Source organism: Phaseolus vulgaris, chromosome 1 (genome assembly GCF_051622355.1).
Source record: "Phaseolus vulgaris cultivar YP4 chromosome 1, ASM5162235v1, whole genome shotgun sequence".
In the NCBI taxonomy this organism is placed as follows: domain Eukaryota; kingdom Viridiplantae; phylum Streptophyta; class Magnoliopsida; order Fabales; family Fabaceae; genus Phaseolus; species Phaseolus vulgaris.
The window spans coordinates 13,344,671-13,371,446 of NC_143498.1; the positions used below are offsets into that span (position 1 = coordinate 13,344,671).

Consider the following 26,776-nt stretch of genomic DNA (forward strand, 5'->3'; position numbering starts at 1 on the left):
TAGAAAGCTTATCCACAATTTTAACAAGATAGTGGACCTTCTTTTCAAGATTTTCGCAATTTTCACAAACAAGAGTATCACACTTGCAAGAGGTGTTTTTTGTAAACAATTTCAAGGTTTCAAAATCTGTTTTTGAATTTTCTAATTCCTCTTCCAGTGATTTGACTCTTTCTTCATGCGTTTCTTGAAAGGCTTGAAGCAATTGACCATAATTTTCAGAATTGGAGGAATTAGATGAACTTACACTACTTGAGTCCTCTTTCTTTCTGGTCATGAAGCAGAGGTTGAGGCTTTTCTTGTTTTGCCTTCTTTTCCTTCTTGCTTGACTCTTTGACCTTGTCTCCTTTGGTTCATTGTTTCCATGAGCAGCCTTGAGTGTGTCCCACATCTCTTTAGCAGTTTTGCATTTTGATACCCTGAAAAACTCATTAGTATCTAGTGCAGAAGCTATTATGTTTTGAGTAGTGCAATCAAGCTTGGCCATTTTACATTCATCATTGCTCCATTGAGACCAAGGTTTTGCAATGAAAGAACCATTCTTTTTAAACTTTGGAATGTAAGGACCATTCTCAATTGAATCCCAAATTCCTTGATCAATAGATTCCACAAAGATTTTCATTTTGGCCTCCCAATACTTGTAATTCAATCCACAAAATAAAGGTGGTTTGTAGATTGAAGCACCTTCCTCAAAAGATTGTTTTCCAGCCATAGAAAAAAGATTTTTGGATCAACTTGAATAATTTTCAAGAACCAAGCTCTTGATGCCAATTGTTAGAATGTATGACTTTAAACTAGAGGGGGGGGGGGGATGGTTTAAAGATGGTTTTCACAAACTTTTAATCCAAGAATGAAATTTCTTCGAGAAACAAACGATAAGAAATTCAGTTTGCCAAAACACAAAGCAAAAACAACAGCACCAGAAAAACAATCGGTTGTTTATACCAGTTTGCAAATATTAAAACTGAATTTAAAGAGATTAAGGATAGAGGGATTGCACACAGATGTTTATACTGGTTCACTCTAAACCCAGAGCTACATCCAGTCTTCTCAGAAACCACTGAGGAATTCCACTAGGCAATCAAACCTAGATCACTTACAACACAACCAAAGAAGTGACCTTAATCCCTTCAACACACACTCCTTTTGGTCAACACACCAACACTAAGAATGCTGATCTTGATCTCCTCAAAAACACATAACACTTCTCAGCAAACACACAAGGTTTTTATCAACAGATACAAGGATTACACTTGTTTACAGAACAAATCTGAAATCAATACAAGAGAAAATCCTATCTCACACACTTTGATCAATTTCAATCTTTAAGCAATCTCAACTCTTCAAAAATTCAGAATCAGTGAAAAAACTCAAATTTGTTTTTCTGTACATATCAAAGTTTTTGTTATCAAATCTTAACAAACTATTAATTGCATTTAAAGATTGGTCAAAGCATTAAAAACTGGAGCGTAAACAGTTAGAAAATCATTTATTGCTCAATCAAAGCACAAACCATTTTTCTGTTATGGTACCAAAATAAACAATCGGTTGTTTCCACGAATCAATCGGTTGTTTTGGTTTTGACAGCAAGTCAACCATAAAAACAGTTTTCAACCTTTTCTTAAAAACACCTAAGTATAAAACAATCGGTTGTTTCGACAAAATAATCGGTTGTTTTTCACCTAGCTTGAAAAACACTTTTCTTTTAAAAGGATTGAGAATGCTTATGCTTTGGATTCAATCAAGAGTGGATTACATATTAAATCTACCCCAGATCCTATCTAAAGGACAACTCAACAACAACAAGCACAACCAGCCTTCATCATCCTTCAAAGGGTTTGGATTCTTCAAAGCTTGAACATCACTTGGTTCAACAGTTTCTTCATTTACAACTCTTCAATCACATGCAAAAACAAATACAATACACGTAAGACAAACACACTTTCTACAAAATAGTTAACATAAGACTAATTGTTAATGTTGGCATGATACTCATGGTCGATCTTTTACTTAACTTTGCTTTCATGTTGTATATATATCCATAACATAACATGTTTGTTGTAATGACTAAATAAATAATATTCCTTATGTTTTGTTTCTTTGGTGCATTTTCTCTCTCTCCCTCTCTCTTCCTTACATAGTATCACACACTCGAATTTGTTTTTTCCAAAATGTCATCTTCTTCACTTATCTCTGCCCAAACCAATTCTTCTTCAAACCCTTCCACTCAACTTCATACTTTCTCCACCCTTTTGACTCTAAAACTAAATGATGAAAACTTTCTTGTTTGGCGCCAACAAGTTCTTGCCCATAAGATCTTGATCTTCTTCGGTTCTTGGAATCCTCTGCTACCTCTCCACAAAATCTCTTCATTGATATGTCCATTGTCAAACCCTTTTTTCTTCTGTACATACAATAAGATAATTTTCTCGTTGCTTGGCTTCTGACTTCCATGTCTAATTATATTTGCATTTCGCTCATCTCATATGGGATAAGTTGAACATTTATTATGTCTCACATACTCGTGCAAAGATTTGTAAACTCAAGCTTCAGCTCAAATCTAATAAATGTGATCGTTCAATCTTGACATATCTTCTTAACATCAAAAGAGTGGTTAACTCTCTTGCTGCTATTGGTTATGCGGTATCTTTTGAAGATCATATAAATGCCATTTTAGATGGTTTACCAAAGGAGTACGACAACTTCATCACTTCCATCACCTCTCGTCTTGATTCGTATACCGTAAAAGACATTGAAACTCTACTTTTGGCTTAAGAAGATCGTTTTGAAAAACACAAGTTATTGAAGATGAAGCTTTGATGATTTCAAATCCAAGAAGGATGCTTAAAGCTGGCTTGCTGCTTGTGGGACTTTTGTTATGTGTATTTAGAATTTTTTAAATCACTCTTAGTCCAATCCAAAGCTAAACCAATCAAGATTTTTTAAAGAAAACTGTTTTTCGAAGTAAGTGAAAAACAACTTGTTGTTTCTACGTTTCAATCGATTGTTTTACCCTTGGTGTTTTGAAAAGGATTTTGAAAAGCTAAAATTGGTTAACTTTACAAGTCAAAGCCAAATTAGTCGATTGAATTGAGGTTTTAATCGATTTTTTTTTGAAAAACATAACAAATTCTATTTTAACTGTAAAAAATGTTTTGGATTGATATGCATCTGTTTTGGGCTTTGTATAACTAAATCAAAGAACTATTTTTGTGGGTTTATAACTGGGTTTTGAATCTCAATTAAAGACATCAATCAAATTACAGAAAATAGCTTAAAAATTTTTCAAAAAGATTGCAAGATTACTACATGTTTTGCCTTGGTCAAAAGAGTGAAATAGGAGTTGTGTTTTCCTTCATGTATCAGGTGTAACCTGCTCTATTCATTCTTGTATTTCTGTTTACTTTTTTAATACTATAAAGTGTTTTATATTTCAAGTCGGACGGTGTTCTGACTGTGTGTGGTGGTGATGCATCAAATAGGGTGTGTAGTCTTGAAGGTATCAAGGTAAGCTCTTTGGTGTGTTTGTTTTTGTAATTTGTTGTTAACCACACAGATGGCTAAATAGCCACAACAATTACATGTTGTTCATTCATCTCAAAGCCAGAATCAACCAATTAGGTGTGATTTTTGTGGAGGTGATCATCCTAATGATCATTGCTCTTATCATAACAATTCATCCAAAGCTGAGGTAATTACATGGGCAATCAAGGAAGGCAAGGTGACTTCTCCAACAACAATTCTCAAGGTTGGAGAAGCAATCAAAATCAAAATTTGGGGTGGAAGCAAGAGCATGGTTCATCCAATGAGCAAGGGCCTTTCCAACAGCAACTACAACCCAATTATCCATCTATTCCTAAAAGGATGAATAAACTTGAAGATACCTTGGAGAAATTCATGAAAGCTATTAAGGCCAGTCACCAGAATAATATGGCGACAATCAAGAATATGGAAATTCAGATGGGACAGATGGCCAAACAAATAACAGAAAGACAACGTGGCCAGTTTTCAGTCAACGTCCAAACCAACCCAAAAGAGCATTGAAATGAAATTGCCTCTAGAAGTGATAGAATAGCAGAAGAAAGGGATTGTAATAATCTAGTGGCTAGAAAGAAGGAAAAAAATGAGATTGAGGGGAAGAGAGATGAGAAAGAGAGAGAGAAAAGAAAAGAAATGAGTAAGAAAAAAAAATGAAAATTAGGAGAAGGCAGTTCTTGAAAAAGAATTATCATATCCTCATGCTCCATCAAAAAAAGAGAAGGAAATAATTATTTTTGACAATTTTCTCCCTTAAAATCATTTTGCAGGAAATGTGAAGCAAGATTCAACATTTGAAAGATTTCGAAAGAATAGGAGCTATATTGAAGAGAGAAATATAGAGCTGGAGGATAGATACAGTGTCATTATTAAAAAAGGTTTGCCTACAAAATTCAAGGACCCGAAAAGTTTTAATCTTCCTGTGTTTATAGGTGTTTTATCTGTAGACAATGCCTTACAAGATTTAGGGGCAAGCATAAATCTAATTCCTTTGGAAATGCTAAAAAAAATAGGTGATTTGGAGATTAAACCCACCAAGATGACATTAAAGTTGGCTGATAGAGTAACCAAGTATCCGTATGGTGTGGTTGAATATGTTCTCGTTAAGGTGGATAAATTCACATTTCTTGTGGATTATTTTGTGATGGACATAGAAGAAGACGAAGAGGTTCCCTTGATTCTTGGCAGACCTTTCATGAAGACTGCTAGAATTATAATTGATGTTGATAAAGGAGAACTTCAAGTTAGAGTTTAAGATGATGAGGTAACTTTTAATCTTTTTAATGGTCTGAAAAAATCTAATGCAGGGAGAACGCTTACAAAAAGATACATAAAAGGAAGCCTTTCCTAACACTAAAGAGCAATTGGATTTTTCAAGTTTAATTGAGGAAGTTATACATCATCAAGTTTAATCGATATAAATGATTTTTATACGAGCATCAATATCAATCACATGACACCTATTATCACGATTAATCAAAATACAAAAGAGTGAGAAAGATGAAACTCAATTCCTATTTTTCCAATTGAAGCAACAACTTTTTGCCTTGTTTTCTTGTTAATTGTACCGATGAGGGTCGTACAACTAATTACATGCCTCGGTCCCCACCCATGGGTCGACTGATATCGTGGTCCACCTCAATGGGTCGGCTGATGGCTCGGACCCAGTTGCGCTTAAATAGAGTCAATAAAGCTAATCTGCGATTTGGAACTAGGTAATGCACCCTTAAACGCGGTCCAACCCCTTAATTTCGCCCAATAAGGAAGGCCCACTAGAGGTAATATAAGTAGCATATATTCCAAGATCCAGGTACGTCATCATATATAGTGCTCTGACAACCGAGCGTCGAACACCTTTATTGACTTGAGCGTCAGATTGCCTTCTACAAGTATCATCTAAGTCTGTGTTACGAGAAGATCGAGAAGTGCGAAAAGTAGAGGGGAGAAAGGAGCTAGCAAGGAGGGAAGTTGAAGTACAGTATGACCGACCGACAAAGATAAAAGAAGAGCGATTTCAATAGTTCTCTGGGTCCCAACCCCCGTTCGAGAACATTAATCATTGTCATCACAAAAAATTCCAACAAACTTTTATTATTCTGTTTTATATTTAGTGAATATTTTACTTGATTATTCAATTGTTCCTTGTGGGTTCAATATTCGTCCTTAGGGACACATTATTACTTCTGACAACACGGTGCATTGCCGTAAAAAGTTGTCAATTTACACTTTGTTTGGGACTATGCATAAGATAAACGTCTCACTCCTCTTCACTCACCAACTCAATTCCAAATAACAAATATTTTAACCAAACTCATCTCTAATACTCATTTTCAAACCTTTAAACATAAACTTAGGGTGCTTGAATCGCCTCCCCCTAAGTTTAAGCGAGTTGTTAAGGGTATGCATAATACTCATGCTCAGCTTGTTACGTAACAATGGTTTCATGTTGTATATATACCCATAACCTGTTTGTTCTAATGACTAACAATGTTTTGGATCATAAGGTGCATTGTTGTTGCAAATGAAAGTGAGGGTGCACCTCCTGTTTGGATCAGGCAATGGACAGGGATGGGGAAGCGCGAAAATGAGTGGATGGGTGGTTGAAGGTGCCTCTCATCATTGCAGAGAAATAAGAAAGAGAGAAGAGAAAGACACGTAGGAGTGTATAAAATGACTTTTATGCTCTTACTTTTCAAACATTTTTTTAAAGTTTCCAATATTAAAATTTAATTTTTTTTCGCATAATCGATTATGCAGTATGTTGTAAATGAGGCATAATTGATTATCCACTAGTTTTAAAGACATAATTGATTATGTAGTATGTTATAAATGAGGCATAATCGATTATTCATTAGTTTTGAAGGCATAATCGATTATGTAATATGTTATAAATGAGGCATAATCGATAATGTAGTATGTTATAAATGAGGCATAATCGATTATCCTCATGATATAAGTTGCATATTGTTGGATTTGTGATTCTATTTTTTTTTTTATGAAAATGGTTAATTTTTTCCAATAATATGTGTAAATATGTGTAAATAGTGAATTCATTACTATTATAAAAAAATATTAACAAATTAATAATATTATCTAAATTCAATGTAAATTTATTTTCTAATCATATTTTATAAAATTGGGAATATTGAAATTATTTATTTCTATTAGGGATGGCAAAGCAGGACAACCCGCCCCGCACTTGGTTTGCCCCGTGTAAGGAATGCAGGTTGGCTTCTCTGTCTCGCTCCGCATAAAGGCTAGCCCGCAGGTTTACGGGCCAGCTCACATTCATTTTTTATTTTTTTTATTTTTATGAAATTCAATGAAAGGTTTTTTACTTTTTGCTCTTGAAAAATTGTCAAATTGAACCTATATTTGCTACTATCAAACATCAATATTTTTTTCTTCTATTTCAAACATAGTCAAACATCAATAATTCAATTAAGATAAAAATCAAATATCAATATTCTTCCATTTCAAAAACATTAAACATAAACACCACTACAATAAACATAATTAATTAAAAAAATATTAATATTCTTCCATTTCAATAACATTGGATGCAACCCTAGAAGAACTTTCATCCAATTTTTCATAATTATCATCTTTCTTGTCATCTGCATACATTAAAACAATGACAATGAATTAGTTAATTTTTCATAAAATAAGATCAATTAAAAGGAAACCTATAATGTGCAACTTTGGAATGAATGAATATGAATGGAAGAGGATTTTTTTTTTTTCAGTCCAACTTGCCACTGCCAAGTCAACACACAAACTTTTTTTTTTGTGGACCAACTCGTCCCGCTCCGCTGTTGGCCCACGCAGGTTGCGGGTTATGCGGGGCAAGCTAAAGCGGGTTAGCAGGATGAAAAACTGAACCCACCCCGCATTTTTTACTAGCGAGTCGTGGACTAGTCCGCATGGCCCGTCCTACTTTGCCATCCCTAATTTCTATATAACAATTTTAAATTTTTACATACATTAATAATTTTCCATCTAATTTTTTTTATAATTATGAATATCTTACAATTATGAATATCAAAATTTTATTTTAAATATTCACTTACTATTAAAATATATATATTAAATTTTTCATAATAACAATAAAATCATCATTAATATTATTATATAAATAATATATATATAACATAATATAATATAAAAATAATCATAAATAATATTAAAATGATCTAAATACTTAAATTTAACTAACAAAATTATTTTAAATTAATAAAATGAATAATAAAACATTATTTTAATATAACACAAAAATATTTTATTTATTTTTAATTTATATTATTTTATGTTTTGATTTATAATTATAATTTTATATTATTTTAATTAACTAAAATGTACACAAAATTAACTCATTTTATTTTTCAATTTTTTTATATACTAATAAATTTATAATCTTACATTTTACACTATTAAATATAATTTAAAATACTTTTATAACTATCACATCTGAACTAATTAATTTTTTTCATACCTCTACTTTAACCTATTCCAAATAAAACAATCAAAATAGATGAAACTTTCTTCGCACTTCAATTTCCTAATGTTCTTATATTCTCACCCCGAATCTAAACAAAACATAATAAACGTTTTGCTTCTCTCGTGCTATCCCTCTCTCCCCTCTCTCTTCCTTACCCTAATCATTACAAACTAATAAATGTTCATTCAATACAGTAACTTCAAGAACTACCTCCATTTACTCCATGAATCTTGGGAGGTCAGTTATACCATTTAGTTAATTATTCTTAATCTTTAAGATTCATATTTAAATTAATTTATTGAGAGTTTGATTAAGAGTTAAGCCCCTTTTAATTATTTATATAACTAGTAATCTCATCTTAAATTCTTAATTAAGTCTCCCTCATACAATGTAACTTATGTAGAAAAATACATTGGTTTAAATTGTAAACAATAAATTGTAGAACCAATATTTTGTAGTAGAGAAAAAAAAGGTGATTGAGGAGGTGAGTAAGCCAATGAAAAAATAATTGGGAGAAAGGCCTATTTCAGATGGATGCTTTCCCACCTCTAGCTAGTTTTGTCATCTCTCATTGTTGGGAAGAGGAATCGCTCATAAAACCTTTGGTTGACGTCATGGCTTACGATTACGAATGGTCAGAGTCAAAAATCGTTCCCTCGATCTCATCAAACTTATGAAAAAGAAAAAGAAAACTAGCAAAACCATTCACCAAGCTGTCACCGGGTTAACTCTTAATAAAATACAAATTAAATAGATATGGAAAATCAATTATTGTCATCAACATAACATGCAACTTCATTTTACATCACAATTCTCAAGATCAGATATCTTTTATATTTGGTGTTCATACTAATTTACATTATTTTAAAATCTTGCGGTTTAAAGGCTGGTCCTTATGTGTGGTGTGAATTGAAATCACACAAATTATCATTACACATTAATCACACTATTGAAATAGCAAGAGCGGCAATAATCGCAAATACAAACCTTGGATTAGAACCATGCTAATATGTGCTTGGTTTAATTTATTAATAAGAAGATTTAAAAATTCACGTGTAAGCTGAACTAAATCTGAAACAATAATGCCTTGTAATTGATATATTATGTAGTTGGATGAAAGAAAATGCTCTTACATTCTAAGTTCTATCAAAGAGTTTCAAGATTCATCTTTGTTTTACAGAGAAATTTTGGTTACCTTGATCATGGAGTCTCTTGCATTGGTTTTTTTCTCCATAATCTCCCTTAACACTTTATCATCTCATGCGTCTCAACTCACTTACACGGATCATTGTGCTTCTGTGGTTCCAAACTCAATCCCCAATGAGTCCAACTTCAAAGACTTCCCACATGGTCCATTCCAAGCTGGTTACTACCTTGGTGGTGACACAATTGTTGGTGCTGACACCTTCCAGAAACTGAGACAGAAACAAGTTACCCTTCGATTCAAGAATGTGTATGAAACCGATGTCTTTGGCATACACAAAGTAGGAGTTACCTTGATAGTAAGAAGTGCCAGCTCCTATTACCGTGTAGGAAACTTCACACGTGGAAAAAGATTGAAGAACCGTAAGCGTTTTCCAAGCTCAATAACGTTTACTCTTGATGGGTTTTGGTCAGAATCTTCTGGGAAGATCTGCATGGTTGGAGCAGGAATTGGCTATAGCATGCAACGATTGGAGGTTGTTCTCAAGCTTTACAATGTTGTTAATTCGAGGAGTAATATTTCTACTTTGGTTACTGGAAGCTTGGAGAGCTTGAGTCCTCGGCATGAGGTGAGTTATTTCGAACCCATTTCTTTGTTTGTTTTTCCAAGAATGGATTATGACTTTAGTTTGGATACAAAAGAAGCAAAAAATGAGTATTCTGTTGAAGGTGAAGTACCACCCGGTTTATCCATTAATCAGGATAGTTTCTGCTCAAACATTTCTCCAATGATTAATGGAAAATTTGATCTGCAATACCAAAGTGAGTGCAACTCTGCAAAGAATTGCAGTCCTGTTTGGGGGGATGCCCACCAATTGCCTTATATTTTGTCTTTGAAAGAATTGGTTTGTTTAGATGTTAAGCAGAGGGTGAGAGTATTGATTGGGTTTCGCAGTAGTGGTGCTAGATGGTCTTTCAATCCTAATGCTACCTTAGTTGGAGAAGGGTGGTGGGAGGAGGAAAAGAACCAACTTTACATAGTTGGTTGCCATTTCTTGGGTATGGAAGAATCAATGGCTAGTGTTCATGTGGGTAATTGCTCAACTAGAATAAGCTTGAGGTTTCCAAAGATTTGGTCGATGAATGATGCAAGTGGCATTGTGGGCCAAATTTGGAGCAACAAAACTGTGGGGGATTCCGGTTATTTCAAGAGGATTATTTTTAGAAGTTTTCACGACAGTAGAGTTGAAATTTCTGGCACAAAGTATGAGTATGGCCTACTTGACAGAGTGAGGAAGATGTGCCCAAGACAAGAACCTCAGAAGAACAAGGGAGCGAGGTATCCAGATGTTTATTCCGCGGACATGAGATTTGACATGTCAGTTAGAATCTCTAAGAGGAGAGTGGCATGGGGTTATTCTGTTCCATTGGTTGTCAATGACCAGATCCAACAGTTGAACTCAGACGGAACGTTTCCTTCTTCCAGTACTACACCCCCATCTAATTCTCCAAATTCTAGCAGCACTGGCTTGTACAATATTAGCTACAAAATCAGCATGAATCTACTACCTAATGCCAGGTTAGGTGCACAGAAGTCTATGTTAAACACAACAACTAATGTAACTGAGGCTGTGAATTTTTCAGCCGAGGGAATTTATGATGCTGAAGCTGGAAGCTTATGTATGGTAGGTTGCAGAAATCTTGGCTCAAAGAACGAAATACCATCAAAAACTTCTCTGGATTGTGAGATTATAGTCAAGTTTCAGTTCCCTCCACTTGATACAAACAAAAATGGAGATTACATTAAAGGAAGTATAGTAAGCACACGAGAAAATTCAGATCCTCTCTACTTCAAACAGTTGGATGTGAATTCAGCTGCATTTTACACCGCCGAAGCATCACGAACCTTAAAAAAAGTAGATATGGAGGTCATAATGATTCTAGTTTGCACCACACTAGCATGTGTTTTTGTGGGTTTGCAACTCTACCACGTGAAAAGAAATCCTGATATGGTTTCCTTAATCTCCTTTGTCATGTTATTGATTCTTACTTTGGGAAATATGGTACCCCTTGTTCTGAACTTTGAAGCCCTTTTTGCACAAAATCATGACAAGAAAAGCATTTTGCTCGGAAATGAATTGCTTGAAGTAAAGGAAATTTCTGTACGGCTAATTGTAATGGTGGGTTTCTTGTTGCAACTCCGTCTTTTACAGCTAATATGGTCAGCAAGAAAGGATGATACAAAACAAATGGACCTTTGGATGGCTGAGAAGAGGGTTTTCTATGTGATTTTTACCTTACATGCAGCAGGGTTATTGATTACATTTCTTGTACACCAAAACAATACCTTGCATGGTGATGTAGTGTCTTCTTCTGGTCATTCACAACTTCATACCTTTTGGGAGAACTTGAAATCTTATTCAGGTTTGGTACTCGATGGCTTTCTCTTGCCTCAAATTTTGCTAAATTTGTTCAGGAATTCCAAGGGGAATGCTCTTTCTTGTTCATTTTACTATGGAATCAGTTTGGTTAAAGTAATTCCCCATGCATATGATCTCTTTGAGGCTCTTGTATATGTGGACGGCTCATCCTTATACGAGGATGAGATTGCAGACTATTACTCCACTGCTTGGGATATAATCATTCCTTTGGTAAGCCTTTTGTTTGCTGTAATCATCCATTTGCAACAACGGTTTGGTGGTTGTATCATTATGTCTTGGAGAATTAAGGGCAAAGAAGAATATGAAAAGGTGCCTGTGGTGACTGAAAGATAGATCCAAAGAAATGTGGTAAATAAACCATTTTCCGATGCTGAGAAAACAGAATGACTCATCCCTATCTTTTTTCCATTCCTATGCACTGCTAAATTTGTAACATATTTCAAATTTTTATCATTGATTTTCCACTCTATAAAATTGCCATGTTACTCTAATTAATTACACTCAGTTATAAATGTTGAATTCCAGATTCAAAAGCACACTAGGATTTTCTTTTTGTCTAGGAAGAATTTGATAGATGAGTCTCTGAATGCTGAAGTTTCTCTCTGATTATTTATGGTTTCAACAGCCCTGCAGCATCTAATATTTGGACTTTTTTTGTGGTTATGATCTCCCACAAATGGCTATAGATCAAGTACCAAACTCAAAGATTTTGTTAATTTTTCTTATTAATTTTGACATTTAATATTAGAAGCACATCCCAATAACTTTTAATGAAAAATATATATTAATTTCAGACCCATTAATCTGAATTAGCAACACCAAAAACTTCTCCTTCTGTCTGTTAGGTTTTCGCTACAGTAATACTAAGAACTAAGAACTACGAGATAATTTTTTTTTAAGACCAAGGGCAAAGCTGCCTCTTCATTCATTGAACTCGTATTCAAATAGGGTTTTCCCAAAGGATACAATGGGCTTCCCCTTTAAGTCACATTACATTGAAAATTGAAAGCAATTAAATCAGAAAGTCTTTCATCCATCTAGGTTTATTGATATGACGTTTGGGCCTGTTGATGTTGTTGGGCCCTGGTGTAACATTACCATCCGCTGGCTGAGACACTTTGTCCTCAAAGTGAGTCTGATATTCTTGTTAGGTTAAGTGGAATTGTTGGGCTGATTGGTTGGGCTCGGCTGTTATAGGAATTTGGTGAATGTGTGGGAGTGAAGGTTTGGACATAGGTGTAGGTGTTGTTGGACTCGGGTTAGGGTTTTCTACGTTTGAGGTATTAAGGGAAGTGGGTGAGGCACGGGGCTCGAGGGGGGAACTAATGTGGTTTACGGTAGTTGATGTGGGGACTTGAGATAAAGGGTTATTATGAGGAGTGGGTGGGGCACGGGTTTTTAGGGGTGGGCCAGGGGCATTTAAAAGATTATGTGTAGTGGCATGCGCAGAGTTATGAGTGAGGTTACGTGTAGTTGAGGCTTTCTGAATATTAGGTGAAGTGTGGGGCTCAAGATTTGGGCTCTTTGACACAGCTGGGATTAGATGTGTTGGCGCATTTTGATTGGGCGGCAAGGGCGGTGTAGTCAGAGGGTCAGGTGTGGTTTGAATTGTGGAACTTAAAGGGTTAGTCGAGTTAATGTTCTTGCTGGAGTTTGAGTTTGGGTGTGGGGAGGGATATGGTGTTGGTCCTCTGAAAAGCCGGAGAAGTGAGACGTGGAAGACCGGATGAATGCGAGAGGAGGGAGGTAATCTAAGCTCATACGCAACGGTGCCTATGCGGCGGCTTATTTGGTATGGTCCCGAGTAGCGAGGAGATAGTTTTTGACAGGGACGACGTTCCACAGATTGTTGGCGGTATGGTTGGAGGCGAACCCAGACCCAATCATCTACGTTGAACGTGCGGTCCGAACGGTGCCGATTTGCCTGGTCGCACATGCGTTGGCGAGTTCTGCGGAGATTATGTTTGAGAGAGTGCAACACTAAGGTATGCTGATGTAGCAGATCCGAGATAGTGGTGCCAACGCGAGGCGTGTGCAACAAATCCAAGATGGTGGGAGGTGGACGACCGTATAGAGCATGGAAGGGAGAGGTGCCAATAGCCGAGTGATGAGTCGTATTATGCCATAACTCTGCGAGGTGGAGGTATTGGTACCATGTGTGCGGGTGGTCCTCCGTGAAACATCGCAGGTAAGCTTCGAGCCCTCTATTTAAAACCTCAGTTTGCCCATCCGTTTGTGGGTGATAGGCAGAGCTAAATTTTAATACCCTGAGCTTTGAATAGTTGTCTCCAGAACGTGCTAACAAAGAGTCGATCTCGATCTGATACGACTGTTTTTGGCATTCCATGAAGGCGGAAGATCTCCACAGCAAAGCGTCGTGCGAGTTGTTGCGCCGTGAAGTGGGTGGGAAGAGCCAGAAAATGGGCGTACTTGGTGAGGCGGTCGCAGATAACCCAAACTACCGTGTGACCCGCAGAGGAAGGTAAGTGAGTTATGAAATCCATAGACAAATCTTCCCATACTTGTGCTGGTGTCGGTAGAGGTTGAAGTAACCCCTGACTTTTTTTTGGCATGTATTTATTTCTTTGGCAAGTGACGCACTGTTGGAGAAATTGTTTCACATCCCGCGTCCATCCTGGCCAATAAAACGAGGCAGCAATTCGGGCGAGGGTAGGCTTGAGGCTGGAATGGCCATTTATGTGGGACTCATGCATTTCGTGGAGGATCTGTTCTCTAAATTTATTGGACGCCGGAAGGAACAGTCGATGTCGAAAGAACAACATCCCATTGCGAACTGAGAACAAATTGGGTTGGGGTTGATCGTGCGTGCACGATTGAATTAACTGGGCACCTTCCGAGGTTTTGAAGAACTGTTTTAACTCTTGAAATAAGAGGGGAATCGGTGAAGACAAAGCAAACAACAACGAAGGTGTTGGTGTTCCTTGGCGGGATAGAGCATCAACAACTACATTTTGTGTTCCAGGTCGGTATAAAATTTGAAAATCATATCCTTGTAATTTTGCTATCCATTTCTGTTGTTCTGGTGTTTGAATCGTCTGTGACAGTAATGTATGCAAGCTTTGTTGATCTGTGAAAATTTTGAAGTGTTGGCCTAGTAAGTACTGACGCCATTTCTTTACTGCTTCTGTTATTGCATACATCTCCCTTACGTACACGGATGACGCTTGGAGTCGTGGACACATCTTCTTGCTGAAGAATGAAAGTGGGCGTTTGTTCTGGCTGAGCACTGCCCCCACTGCCACTGCAGACGCATCGGTCTCCACTACAAAGGGCTGGCTGAAATCTGGAAGGTGTAGTGTAGGAACCCTTGCAATTTGTAATTTCAATTCGGTGAAAGCTGTATCAGCGGTCACAGGCCAGATAAATTTCTGGTTATGTAATAAGTCGGTGAGAGGAGCGGTGAGAGTGGTGTAATGTCGAACAAATTTTCTATAAAAGCCGGTGAGACCGAGGAAACCCCTGAGTTCCGTGAGTGAACGTGGCTGTGGCCAATAATGTATGGCAGTGACTTTTTCTGGGTCCGGGGAAACACCACCAAGAGAAATGATATGACCTAAGTAATGAACTTGAGTGGTTGCAAAACTGCACTTGGTTAGCTTCACAGAGAATTGCTTAGTGTCTAAGAGATCCAGAATAATCTGTAAATGAGTAATATGATCTTGTAATGTAGGACTATAAATTAAAATATCATAAAAAAAAAACTAGGACAAACCGCCTTAAATATGGTCGAAGAAGATCATTCATAGCAGCTTGGAATGTAGAGGGTGCATTAGTCAAGCCGAATGGCATGACTAAAAATTCGTAATGTCCATCAGTGGTCCTAAAAGCTGTCTTATGGGTGTCCTTTGGGGTGACTCTTATTTGGTGATACCCTGCGTATAAATCCAGCTTAGTGAATACTGTAGCTGAACCTAATTCATCTAGCAATTCATCGATGGTTGGTATTGGGAAGCGGTCACGGATGGTGGCTGCATTTAAGGCTCTGTAGTCAACACAAAAACGCCAACTACCATCTTTCTTTTTTATAAGGAGGACAGGGGATGAAAAAGGGTTGTTGCTAGGTTTGATGAAACCATCTTGCAACATTTCCTTAATGAGAGTAGTGATAGTTTCCTTCTAGGAGTGTGGGTAGCGATATGGTTTAACATTGATAGGAGGTGTGTGTGGGAGGAGGGGAATTTGATGGTCATGTAACCTCGATGGGGGTAGCCCGTGGGGTATTTGAAAAATTGAGTGATGTTGGAGGAGAATGGCTTGGATGGGAAAAGGTAAGGAGTATAATGGGGAAGAGGGATTTTGTAGGTTGCTTTCTAGCTGGCTTGGGGATGATGATGGGCTATCAATTGATAAGAGGTGGAGAGATGCAATGGAGTTAGTAGAGAGATATTGACAAAACTGATGGTAGGTTGTTCTGGTGGGTGTAGAAGTGGTTGTCGCTTGTAGAGTGATGGGTTGGTTTTGGTAGGTGAAGGCAATGCTGGAGATGGAAAAATCTGCCTTAATAGGTCCTAAGGTACGCAACCAGTCAATACCCAATACTACATCAGCTCCTTCAATGGGTAAGAGGTAAAAGGGAATTGTAAAAGTTGATGTTTGGAGGGAAATGTCGACGGAAGGACAAATGCCTTGGCATTGGATAAAGGCACCATTTCCGACTATCACTGACAGTGGGGGACTAGGTTGAATGGGTAGGTGAAGGTGGTGAGCAATACGCGGCTAAAATATATTATGGGAGCTGCCAGAGTCAACCAGAACGGTGATAGGAAGGTTGTGAATCATTCCAGTAAATTTCAGGGTTTGGGGCGATGGATTACCAGATAGAGCCAGTGGTGATAAATGAAAATGTATGGTCTCTAGGTACTCTATAGTGGTGGATGGTTCTTCCACAGGATCCAGGGGTGGGTCAAGATCATCCAAGAGCAGCAAGAATCGAGACGGTGTGCATTTGTGTCCTGGGATATACTTCTCGTCACAGTTATAACATAATCCCTGTGCATGACGCTCTTGTAGTTGAGTTAGGGTGAGTCGTTTAATGGGTAGGGTAGTCTGTGATTGGTGGTTTGGAGTGGTTCTTGTGGGTGGTGACTGGGAAGAAGTATGGATGGTGTTGTGGTTCTGAACTTGAAAAGGGCGTGGGATTCTAGGTTTGGAATCACGGTATTTGTCTTCAATGAGTTTAGCGAGACCAATTGCTTGAGAGATGGAGTATGGATTCAGAATGGAAAATTCTCTACGAATATCTGGGTGGAGACCCGAGATAAAACAATTGAGAATAATATCTGGAGTGAGACCGACTATGCAGTTACAGAGTTTTTCAAACCGAGTTTGGTATTCTGTTACCGTGGTTACCTGTTGTAGTTTGAAGAGCGATGCTTGATGGTTGGTGTATGTTGAAGGCCCAAAGCGGAGCTCCAGGGCACGGGTGAATGATACCCAGTCGGTGACCAGGTTGTTCTGGTGTAACCATTTAAACCAGCTGAGTGCTTCGCCTTTCATGTGAAAAGCGACCATCGATAGTCTTTGTGCAGGGGGAATCTGGTAAAATGAAAAATATTGTTCAGCTTGGAAAAGCCAGTCCAGGGGATCAGAGCCCTCAAAGAAAGCCAACTGCAACTTAGGTGGTCTAATATTAGAAGGGTTTGGTGGATTGTATTGTGGATGAGGGTTAGGGTTTGGCATGGTTTGTGGAGCAGGGATCTGAGGGTTATTGGGGATGGGTGTTGTAGCTGCTGGAACAAAAGGGGTTTCTGCAGAGGAGGAACTTTGGTGGTTATGTGGAGGTATCGTATGATCTAAGAGAAGGGTAAGGGTGGACTGGATGGAGTCGTTTCTGGCTTCCATGGTGGCGTGACGGGTTTGTTGTTCATCCATCTGGAATTGAAGGGCAGAGAGACGTTCCTGGATGGAATTGAGTATGTCTTCTAGGTCTTTGGCTTGGAGTTTGGGAGCCATGAGAATCAATGAAAGCACCAATGTTAGGTTTTCGCTACAGTAATACTAAGAACTAAGAACTACGAGAGAAAAAAATTTTAAGACCAAGGGCAAAGCTGCCTCTTCATTCATTGAACTCGTATTCAAATAGGGTTTTCCCAAAGGATACAATGGGCTTCCCCTTAAAGTCACATTACATTGAAAATTGAAAGCAATTAAATTGAACATTCATTAGGCCATTAAATCAGAAAGTCTTTCATCCATCTAGGTTTATTGATATGACATTTGGGCCTGTTGATGTTGTTGGGCACTGGTGTAACACTGTCATAACTGAGTCATATCTTGTAATACAGTTTTAGCTTACACAATTCACAGGCATATCTATTCCTGGTTTAGAACCAATTTTAACTAAAGGTTATCTACAAGAGAAGGAACCTGAAAAAGTAGTTGTTGTAGCTTGTATACAAATAACTTTACTCATGACTTGCAGAATTTTTGTGCTGGAAAAGTCTGAAAATTTATGTCTTGTAAGAAAAATAAATTAATAAAGTTTACGAATTATGTCACATTTTTTATGGGATGAAGAATAGAAATACACTCTCTAACCTATTTTTCATGATTGATTAAAATTTACTCTCTGCATCCCATGATAACAGTAGTTTTTAACTAAATTGATTAATGTTTTAAATTTTTAATCAAACATTACTTTTCATTTTTAATTGGTTCCTAAATTAACAATTTTATCAGTATTAATAAAAATAGTGCATGTATTAAGAAGTGAACCTATTTCAAAAAAAAAAAAAAATCAAAAAATGGCAATCTATGGTTCTTAATATATATGAAAAATGTTTACAGCGTTACAAGGAAATAGATACATTAGTTATATATCCAATTTTTGTGATTTTTGAATAAATTTTAATAAAAAATGTATTTAAAATAATGTATTATATTAGAGTGTATGTGTTTTATATAATTACTTTTATTATAAACAAGTATAATGAAGAATAACCATTATATTTTAGTGTACTATAAATTATTTAAGTTTTGATAATTTATTTTAAAGAAAACAATTGGAATTTAATTTAAAGATGAAGATAAAAGAAGGTAGATTAAGAATGATAGGAAATTAGAAAGGTTATTTATATAAAGATATTTTAAAGCCATTGATATTTTTTTAATTACAAGGATATGCACATTTTAAAAATAAATAATGTATTTAATATGTAGTTGAAAGAGTATAAAATAGATTTATAAATAAATTTTTTATCAAAATATTATTAATGGCCACTTAACTTATATACAAATTGTTCTCGAACGGGTTTGGGACCTAGAGAACGATTCTTCCAACCTATACCTTTGGTCGGTCGCTAATGCTCCAAGCTTCCTGCTTCACCTTCCTTCTCTCGGTTGTCTGACTCCACAAGCGGGGATGGTACCTGCAGAAAACACTCCAACGCTCAAGTCAGTCTGGGTGTTACCACTCGGGTGTCAGAGTACTGTAGATAATGACGTACGCTCCATCGTGAATCTCTTGCAATACATATTGAGCTTGCTCCTTGGTGAGGCATTTTAGGAGCAGCGTTGAATACCCCCTTCGGTGTAGATCTTGGCCGATCATGGTGTACGGGCGCATTGTAGTTTAATTGCTTTCTCACTGCCTGGTTTGTAGGTTCCATGCTCTAGATATTGGATGATTGGACTCATCCAAGTATCGATTTATACAGTATTTTATATACGGGATAGTTGGTCTTTACGGTGATGGTGTGATATTGGAAGTATGGTTGCATTCTCCTCGCCGTTAGGACCAGTGCTAGTCACATTCTCTATCATCTAATACCTTGTTTCGGCCGCGTAGAGTGTGCAGCTAACAAAGTACACTGGACGTTCTTCATTGTTGATGTCCTGCATGAGGGTGGCGCTGATCGCCTCTTCTAATACGTCTAAGTAGACCACGATCGGCAGATCGGGTCTTGGCTTCTGAATGACGGTCGATGATGACAAAAATTCCTTGAGCTGGGTGAAGATGCTTTCACATGCTTCATTCCAGCTGAACTTTGCAGTTTTGCGAAGCATTTGTGCCATGGGTCTCATTTGTTCGGCTAGACGGAGGACGAACCTAGACAATGCTGTCAACTGGTCGAGTAGCTGCTGAATTTCCTTCAGATTTTTTTGGCTTCTCATCTCAGTTATCGCCTTGAATTTCCTCTGTGAGTCAGCATGAATCCCAGAAACTTGCCCCCTTCAAGTCCTTAACGCGTTGGCCGCACGAGTCAGATTTGACAACGATATCGTCCACGTAGACCTCCACGCTTTTGCCGATCATTCCCTTGAAAATCTTGTCCATCAACCTCTGATACGTTGCCCCCGCGTTCTTCAGGCCGAACGACATTACTTCGTAGAAGTAGTTTGCACCGTCGGTCGTGAAGGCTGTTTTCTCCTTATCCTTGGGGTGCATGCTTATCTGGTTGTAGCCAGAATAAGCGTCTAGGAAACTCAATACCTTGTGCCCTGTCGCTCCATCAACGAGCCGGTCGATGTTAGGCAGTGGGTATGAGTTTTTAGGGCACGCCTTGTTTAGATCTTTATAGTCGACGCACATTCCCCAGGTAGAGTACTGGGTCTCACGGATGAACCTGACCTTAAGGAGTTTTTCGACCTTGACTCTGGTTGCGAGTCTCTTTTCTTCACCGTGGTTTCTCTTCTTCTGCGCGACCGGACGCGCTTCTTTGTATACTGAAATTCGATGGGTGATGATCTTGAGATTGACGCCTGGGACGTCAGCAGCTGTCCACACGAAAAGATCAACATTTTTCTTCAAGGCTTGATGGATGAGTTCGACATCAGCAGCTAAATTGAGTTCAGGCTCTATTCACCCCCCCCCCCCCCCCGCCCTCTTGCTTCTGGAGCCAAGTATACCTTCACCCCCATTAACCTCTATTCCAAGGAAATAATGAAAAGGCCAAGATCCTTGAGACTAAAATTTGAATGCAAATGTCTTTTAAAGAAGATACCTCAGACTTGGAGTTGCAAGTGAGTATAATGTCATCAACATATATAACACGAGTAACATGAAGGTAAGAGCGAGCCTAATGAAAAGAGAAGTATCACTCTTTGCAACATGAAAATCCAATTGAAGAAGATTAGGATTAAGCTTATAAAACCAAAATCTAGGCACCTGTTTCAATCCATACAAAGCTTGTGTAACTTCCAAACTTTTCCTTTGTTTATAGAATTAAAACTAAGAGGCACTTCTTTCAGTTCACCATGTAAAACAAAAACATTGTTTACATCCATTTGAAGAATGTGCCACTGTTTATCCAAAACTAAGTTAAGAACAACTAGTATAGTATTTGGTTTAAGAATAAGACAAAAAGTGTCATGAAAATGAAATCCTTCTGTGTGATTGTATCTCTTTCCTACAACTCTTGCATATTATAAGTTTCTATCAACATTATACTGCTTTTTAAAAACCACTTACAAACAATAGTCCTCAATCAAGGGGCAAGTCCACCAAACTCCAAGTACAATTTCTTTCAAGAGAAACATAGTCATCCTTCATATCTTGACTCCAGTTTTTAGGAGCAATGAGATTCCAATTGAATATGTTATTTCTTTTATTCTCAAAATTTTCATGAGCATTCCTTGACCTCTCTAGTATAGAATTTGTTACCTCTTAATTTTCCTCTGGAGTCATCATGACCACGTCTAGAGTTGGAATACTGCTACTATGAAGGGCCTGAAGCAATATTGGCATGAATCAAGGGGATCTCAACACACTTTCTTTTCTCAAGTAGCTCTTTTTGTGTAGACAAAATGATGCAATCCTAGCTTGCATTGATATGAGGCTTTTCTTTTATATTTTGGGGTGCGGAATTTGGAGAGATTAAGTGGCTAAAATGAGTGAAAGAAACTATGAAGTATTGATGTATAGATAATGATGATGAAGCATAAGAGAGGTTAGACTAACTCCTAAGAAGATTCAAGCAAAACACTAATAGAAGTGCAAACTTGAGAGTGAGAATTTGAAGACAAATGAACTAGCAAGTTGGGCAGCTTTTCATTATCAATTCAAATCTCATTTACAAAGGGGCTAACACTTGTATTTATAGTGTTTATGGGTAGCCAAAGTGCAAGCTTTAACCCTAAAACTCTTCAGATGGTCTAGAGTTGAATTGAGTCCAAGGAGACCCAATTGTAACTCTAGCTAGACTCTTTCTTTTTCTATTTACATTGTACTCTAATTGGCCTAAAACACGGTCCAAGATAATGGCTGAAATACAAGCAAAAAATAAAGCCTATACTACTTTGTACAAATTTATAAGACTAGGAAATTTGGAAGAAAAGTTAAAAATTAATTCTACATAAAAATAGAGTTTTTTGAACTCTGTCTTCTTCTTCCATTATTCTAGTCATGACCCTAGTTGAAAGTTCAATATGTGTCCTTCCGAATGGTCCTTCTTCACAAAAGAACTCCAATCTCATCAACACTATATGGATCAAGTCGAGAGAAAATAGAAATATCAATTTTCAGCTTAATTTCTAATAAATATTCATTGATACTTTTTTCTTTTTTGATATAACATGTAAAGGATAAAGAGAGAGAAGAAAAATAAAAAAGAAAAGCAATATTCTTTTTATGTAGCTTGATGTTAAAAATACAACATACAAAACTTATAAACGCAAAAAAAATAAAATAACAAGTGTTAACCAAAGAGACTTTTATATCTATCTTTAACATCAATTTAACTAATTTTAATGTGAAGTGTGTAAAAAAAATTAGCTATTGATCCAATGTTTATAAAATAAATATAATCTTTAATTTTTTTAGAATCTTTATATTTAAACTAAAATTTACTAAACTAAATTAATTTAGTTATAATTTGCAAAATATTTTTTATTTTGAATCTTTTTATTTAATTATTTGCAATAATCTACTGTGTATTGACTATATCACAAAAATTATCCGGATAATATGTTAGAAAATTATCATTGTTATTATTTATTATTTATATTATATTTATTATTTAAGAACATTTTTTAAGTTTCTTACTTTTCTCATGTTATCTTATTATATAGTTTTTTATAGATGTATTGCTTGTTTTTATAGTAGTGTTTTAATACAAATATACTAAATAGAACAAAATCTTAAAATTCCAAATTAGTTTCCTATCGTAAAATACAAATAAATTAAACAAAATATATTAGTATTTAAAATCATGGAGGTGAACGTGAGATCATCCTTTCTAAACAATATATTAAATATTTCAATTTAATTTATTTTTATCACATCGTAATAGTTTTTATTTTATTTGTTCTAACCGTACCGTTAATATATTAACTTAATAAATACATTTAATTTTATAATTAGATGATAAAAAAATTATTGTTAAAATTCGTGAAATAAAAAGTGTAATGATAAAATTCAAAAAAATTAAACTTTTAATAATAAAATTTTCAAAAATGAAGAAAAAAGCTTCATTTAAAATATATTACATATTTTATATTTTGAATTTAAAATCATATTGCATTCGTTAATAATCACATTGTTAGTGTACCGCCCAGATAGTCGGAGTTGATGACGTGGCAGCAAGCAATAGTATAGGCGTGTTGAACGGGACACCTGGCTGGCAGAAGTGAAGGACGTCGGGGGGTTCGTGTGATCGCCAGTAGTTAAGTTGGCGTGCCCCGATCTCTAGCATACCTAAACCGGCGGTCACCAGGTTTGTGTCGTAGTCGCCGGGTGTGAACCCAGGCGACAAGACGATCGGAGATCGCCGAGAGGAGGACATCGCCGAAGGATCAGGAAAGCTTGTTCCAGGCTTTCGAAGCAAAGGATGAAGTTGTCTGATGGTCATTCCCTAGCTGGCCAGAGGTTGAGGTCGGGGAACAGCTTACCCGAGCATGCACAGTGAAGTAAGTAAAGTAGAGTATAATGGCGGCCGACGAGACCATAGGGAAGGTGTGTATGAAGACACCCGTACTCGCCACACAGAAGAGATCGCGCTCCAAGGCAGCTACACACTGAGTTGCTTCCTACATAAGTAACTTAGTCGAACAGCCTGAAGAGTAAAAGGTGACGCTCAAGTCAAGGATGCTCCAGATGGTGACACGTGTACAGCTGGATGCGAGCCACGTGTCCAAATGTGTAACTGTCAGGAGAGAGAAAGCGCACAGGTATATAAGGGATCCTAACGAACTTCTGAGGTACGCGCGTTTTAGAATACTTCTTTACGCTTGCGAGAACTTGAGTATGCTGAGAGAGAATATTGCACGGTTCCTGAAGTTCTTAGTTTTTTCTTAGTATTTTGGTGGTTCAGTCGCTGACTTGGGCGTCGGAGCGTGATCGGCCGCAGCGGCACCGTTCTGTCTTTTGCAGGTTCTTAAGGTGAATCAAGGCGAAGGACGGAAGCTAGCACGGTGCAAAGTCGATCCAGATTTGACGAGGCAAGGCTCTTGCGTTCTGGTCAACAGGCAGGATCATCAGGCGCCCACCGTGGGGTGTGTAAAACCTGTCCCCATCCACAACATGAGTTCTTGGAGTTTCAGTAGTTTCTGTGTTGTTGTGTGCTGGTGCAACCATTTTCCGCCGTTCATTCAAGCTGTTGTTCGGTAAATTCGTGTTTTCCACCGTTCGTTTGAGTCTTGTTCGGTGAATTCGAGGTTTCTACCGTTTGTTTGAGTTTTAATCGGCGGAGTGAGGTTTTCCACCGTTTGTTCAAGCTTTCGATCAGTTTTCTTGGAGTTTCTTGCCGTTCGCGCGGTGTTCGATCGGCCGTTCGGTGTGTTTTTGTTTGATTGCGTTTCTGAGAATCGGGGGCTTGCTGAAGAAGTGGTGGTTCTGAGGTGAAGTTGCAAGTTTCTGTGAAGGTTTCGACGTCCGAATCTATCGGCGTGCTGTTGCAGTTGCGTTTGTGGGGGTCTTAGGGAGTTTGAGGACTTCTAACCGGTTGTTTGTTGGATCGATCGCTGCTGAAGGAGATTTTGTTCGTCGAACTTTGGTTTGCTGAGTTTTCATGAGAAAGATGAGAAGCAACCGTTCAAGTCTAGTCGTGCCAGTTGCTGCTGAAGGCACCATGACCATGGCGTAGATGATGGAGATCATGCGTGCACTGCAGGCGAATGTGGAGGCCTCGCGCGTAGAGCAGGCAAAGATGCATGAGGACCTAGTCGCCTCTCAGGCCAGGAATGAAGAGCTCAGCAAAGTGACTGAGGAGTTGCGTCAAGCTCTTCAGGAGCAGAGAGGCCGCCCGGTCGCTGAAGAGGTCGCACCGTCGTCGCCACCCCGCGTTTTCCCTATGCCATTTGCTCAGGCGATCACAGACACGCCTATCCCTGCGAGCGTGGTACCTGTGAAGGCTACTTTCACCGGCGTGGAGGACCCTGAGGCACATCTCACCACGTTCCACACGCAGATGATGTTGTCAGGAGGCTCAGATGCTGTATACTGCAAGATGTTTGTGAGCACGCTCCAGGGAACAGCGCTGGAATGGTTTGTGAGCTTGCCTACAGGTCACATAACCAATTTCCAGTAGTTTTCGAAGATTTTCGTCGAGCAGTACATTGTGAACAAGGCGCCACCTAGGGTGTCTTACGACCTGTTCGACATAAGGCAATACCAGGGAGAGTCCCTCAGGGACTATCTGAATCGTTTTGGAGCACAGATGGTCCGCTCGCCTGCAAAAGACGAGGAAATGCTGGTATACGCCTTCAAAAAGGGTGTGCTGCCGGGACCTTTCTGTGAGGCGCCCACCGTGGGGCTCACCCCGCCAAGTTTGCTGAGGTTAGGCGACTTGCGGTGGCCCACATCGCCGACGAAAGTGAGGTCTCCGAGAAGAGGGGAAGCGTGGCCCCTGCTAGGCCACGCGCCCAGACCAAGATCCAGCCATAGAGGGTGCTGGAGACAGCGGCGACCAAGAAGGATCAAAGGACTCGCCATCCTTATGATCCAAGGAAAAACAAGGGCAGGGGCCTACGACGCCCCAGGGAGTACAACCGCCCGCCAAAGCATAAGTTTGTCATGGGGCTGGCGGATCTGATCGCCATCCCCAACATAGCAGCCAGGCTCAAGGCACCTGAGAAAGTGGGCGACAAGGTGTTAGGATCGAAACCAGACGCCTGGTGCGAATTCCACCAGAGTTTTGGTCACACCGTTGATTCGTGCTTGGCACTAGGATACCAGCTCGACGACCTGGTCAAGAGCGGTTTTCTGAATGATTACCTGCTGAACAGGAGGACGGGGGGCGCGTCGAGCTCTCAGCCGGCGGGTGGTGAGGCTCAGCAGCATGAGATGCCCACTCATGGAGAGATCCACACCATCGCAGGAGGTTTCTCGGGTGGTGGATGCACCGCATCACAGAGGAAGAAGTATGCAAGGTCTGTGATGACGGTGGACATGTTCGAGGACCACTCGCCAGATGTGGACATTACGTTCACAAGAGAAGATCTCAGGGACGTTGTGCCTCATGACAACGATCCCATAGTTATCTCGCTCGTCACAGCGGGGAGGAAGGTCCACCGGGTACTGGTGGACCAAGGAAGCTCGGCAGATGTGATGTTCTGGCCGACTTTCACACAGCTGCAACTACCCCTTGACCAGCTGAGGCCCTATGGAGGGTGCTTATATGGGTTCACTGGCGATCAGGTGGAGGTTAGGGGGTACGTTGAGTTAAAAACTACATTCACGGATGAGGCGGGCTCGAGGACGGAGAAAATCAAGTACCTCGTCGTGAATGCTCCCTCAGCATATAACATTCTATTGGGAAGACCAACACTCAACAGAATAGGAGTTGTGCCCTCGACCAGGCACATGAAGGTGAAGTTACCGTCTATGGAGGGGGTGGTGATCACCATCAAATCTGACCAGAAGGAAGCAAAGAAGTGCTATGAGAATAGCCTGAAGAATAAGAGGTCAGTAAGTTACATCACGACCACCCCACCTCCCGGTGTGAAGCCCAGGTCGACGTTGGTGGAGGCGACCGCCGGTAGCGATGTCGTCATGGTAGATGCTGAAGCAAGGGAGGAGAACGCCGACCGGGAAGAAGAGGCGATGAACCGCCCAGAGGAAGAGAGGGAACTGGGAATTGCCACGACGGTGATCGCCAGGGAAACCCGACCCAAACCCGTCGAGGAGTGGCTCGAAAGGGAGATCGGGGGAAAGATCTTCAAGCTGGGAAGATCTTTGGAGGCTGAACTCCAAGACCAGATCGCC

General features: G+C 38.7%; 1 protein-coding gene across 1 annotated transcript; it reads left to right on the forward strand.

Moving 5' to 3' along the window:
• Positions 1 to 9,234: 9,234 nt before the first annotated feature.
• On the forward strand, positions 9,235 to 11,949 carry LOC137815530 (uncharacterized). Its single transcript, XM_068618647.1, has one exon. The coding sequence runs from the start codon at positions 9,235 to 9,237 to the stop codon at positions 11,947 to 11,949; it is 2,715 nt and encodes a 904-aa protein (XP_068474748.1).
• Positions 11,950 to 26,776: the final 14,827 nt, after the last annotated feature.

Bases quoted from the DNA above. Each gene is read 5' to 3' on its own strand.
- LOC137815530 (XM_068618647.1), top strand. From the start codon at position 9,235: ATGGAGTCTCTTGCATTGGTTTTTTTCTCCATAATCTCCCTTAACACT.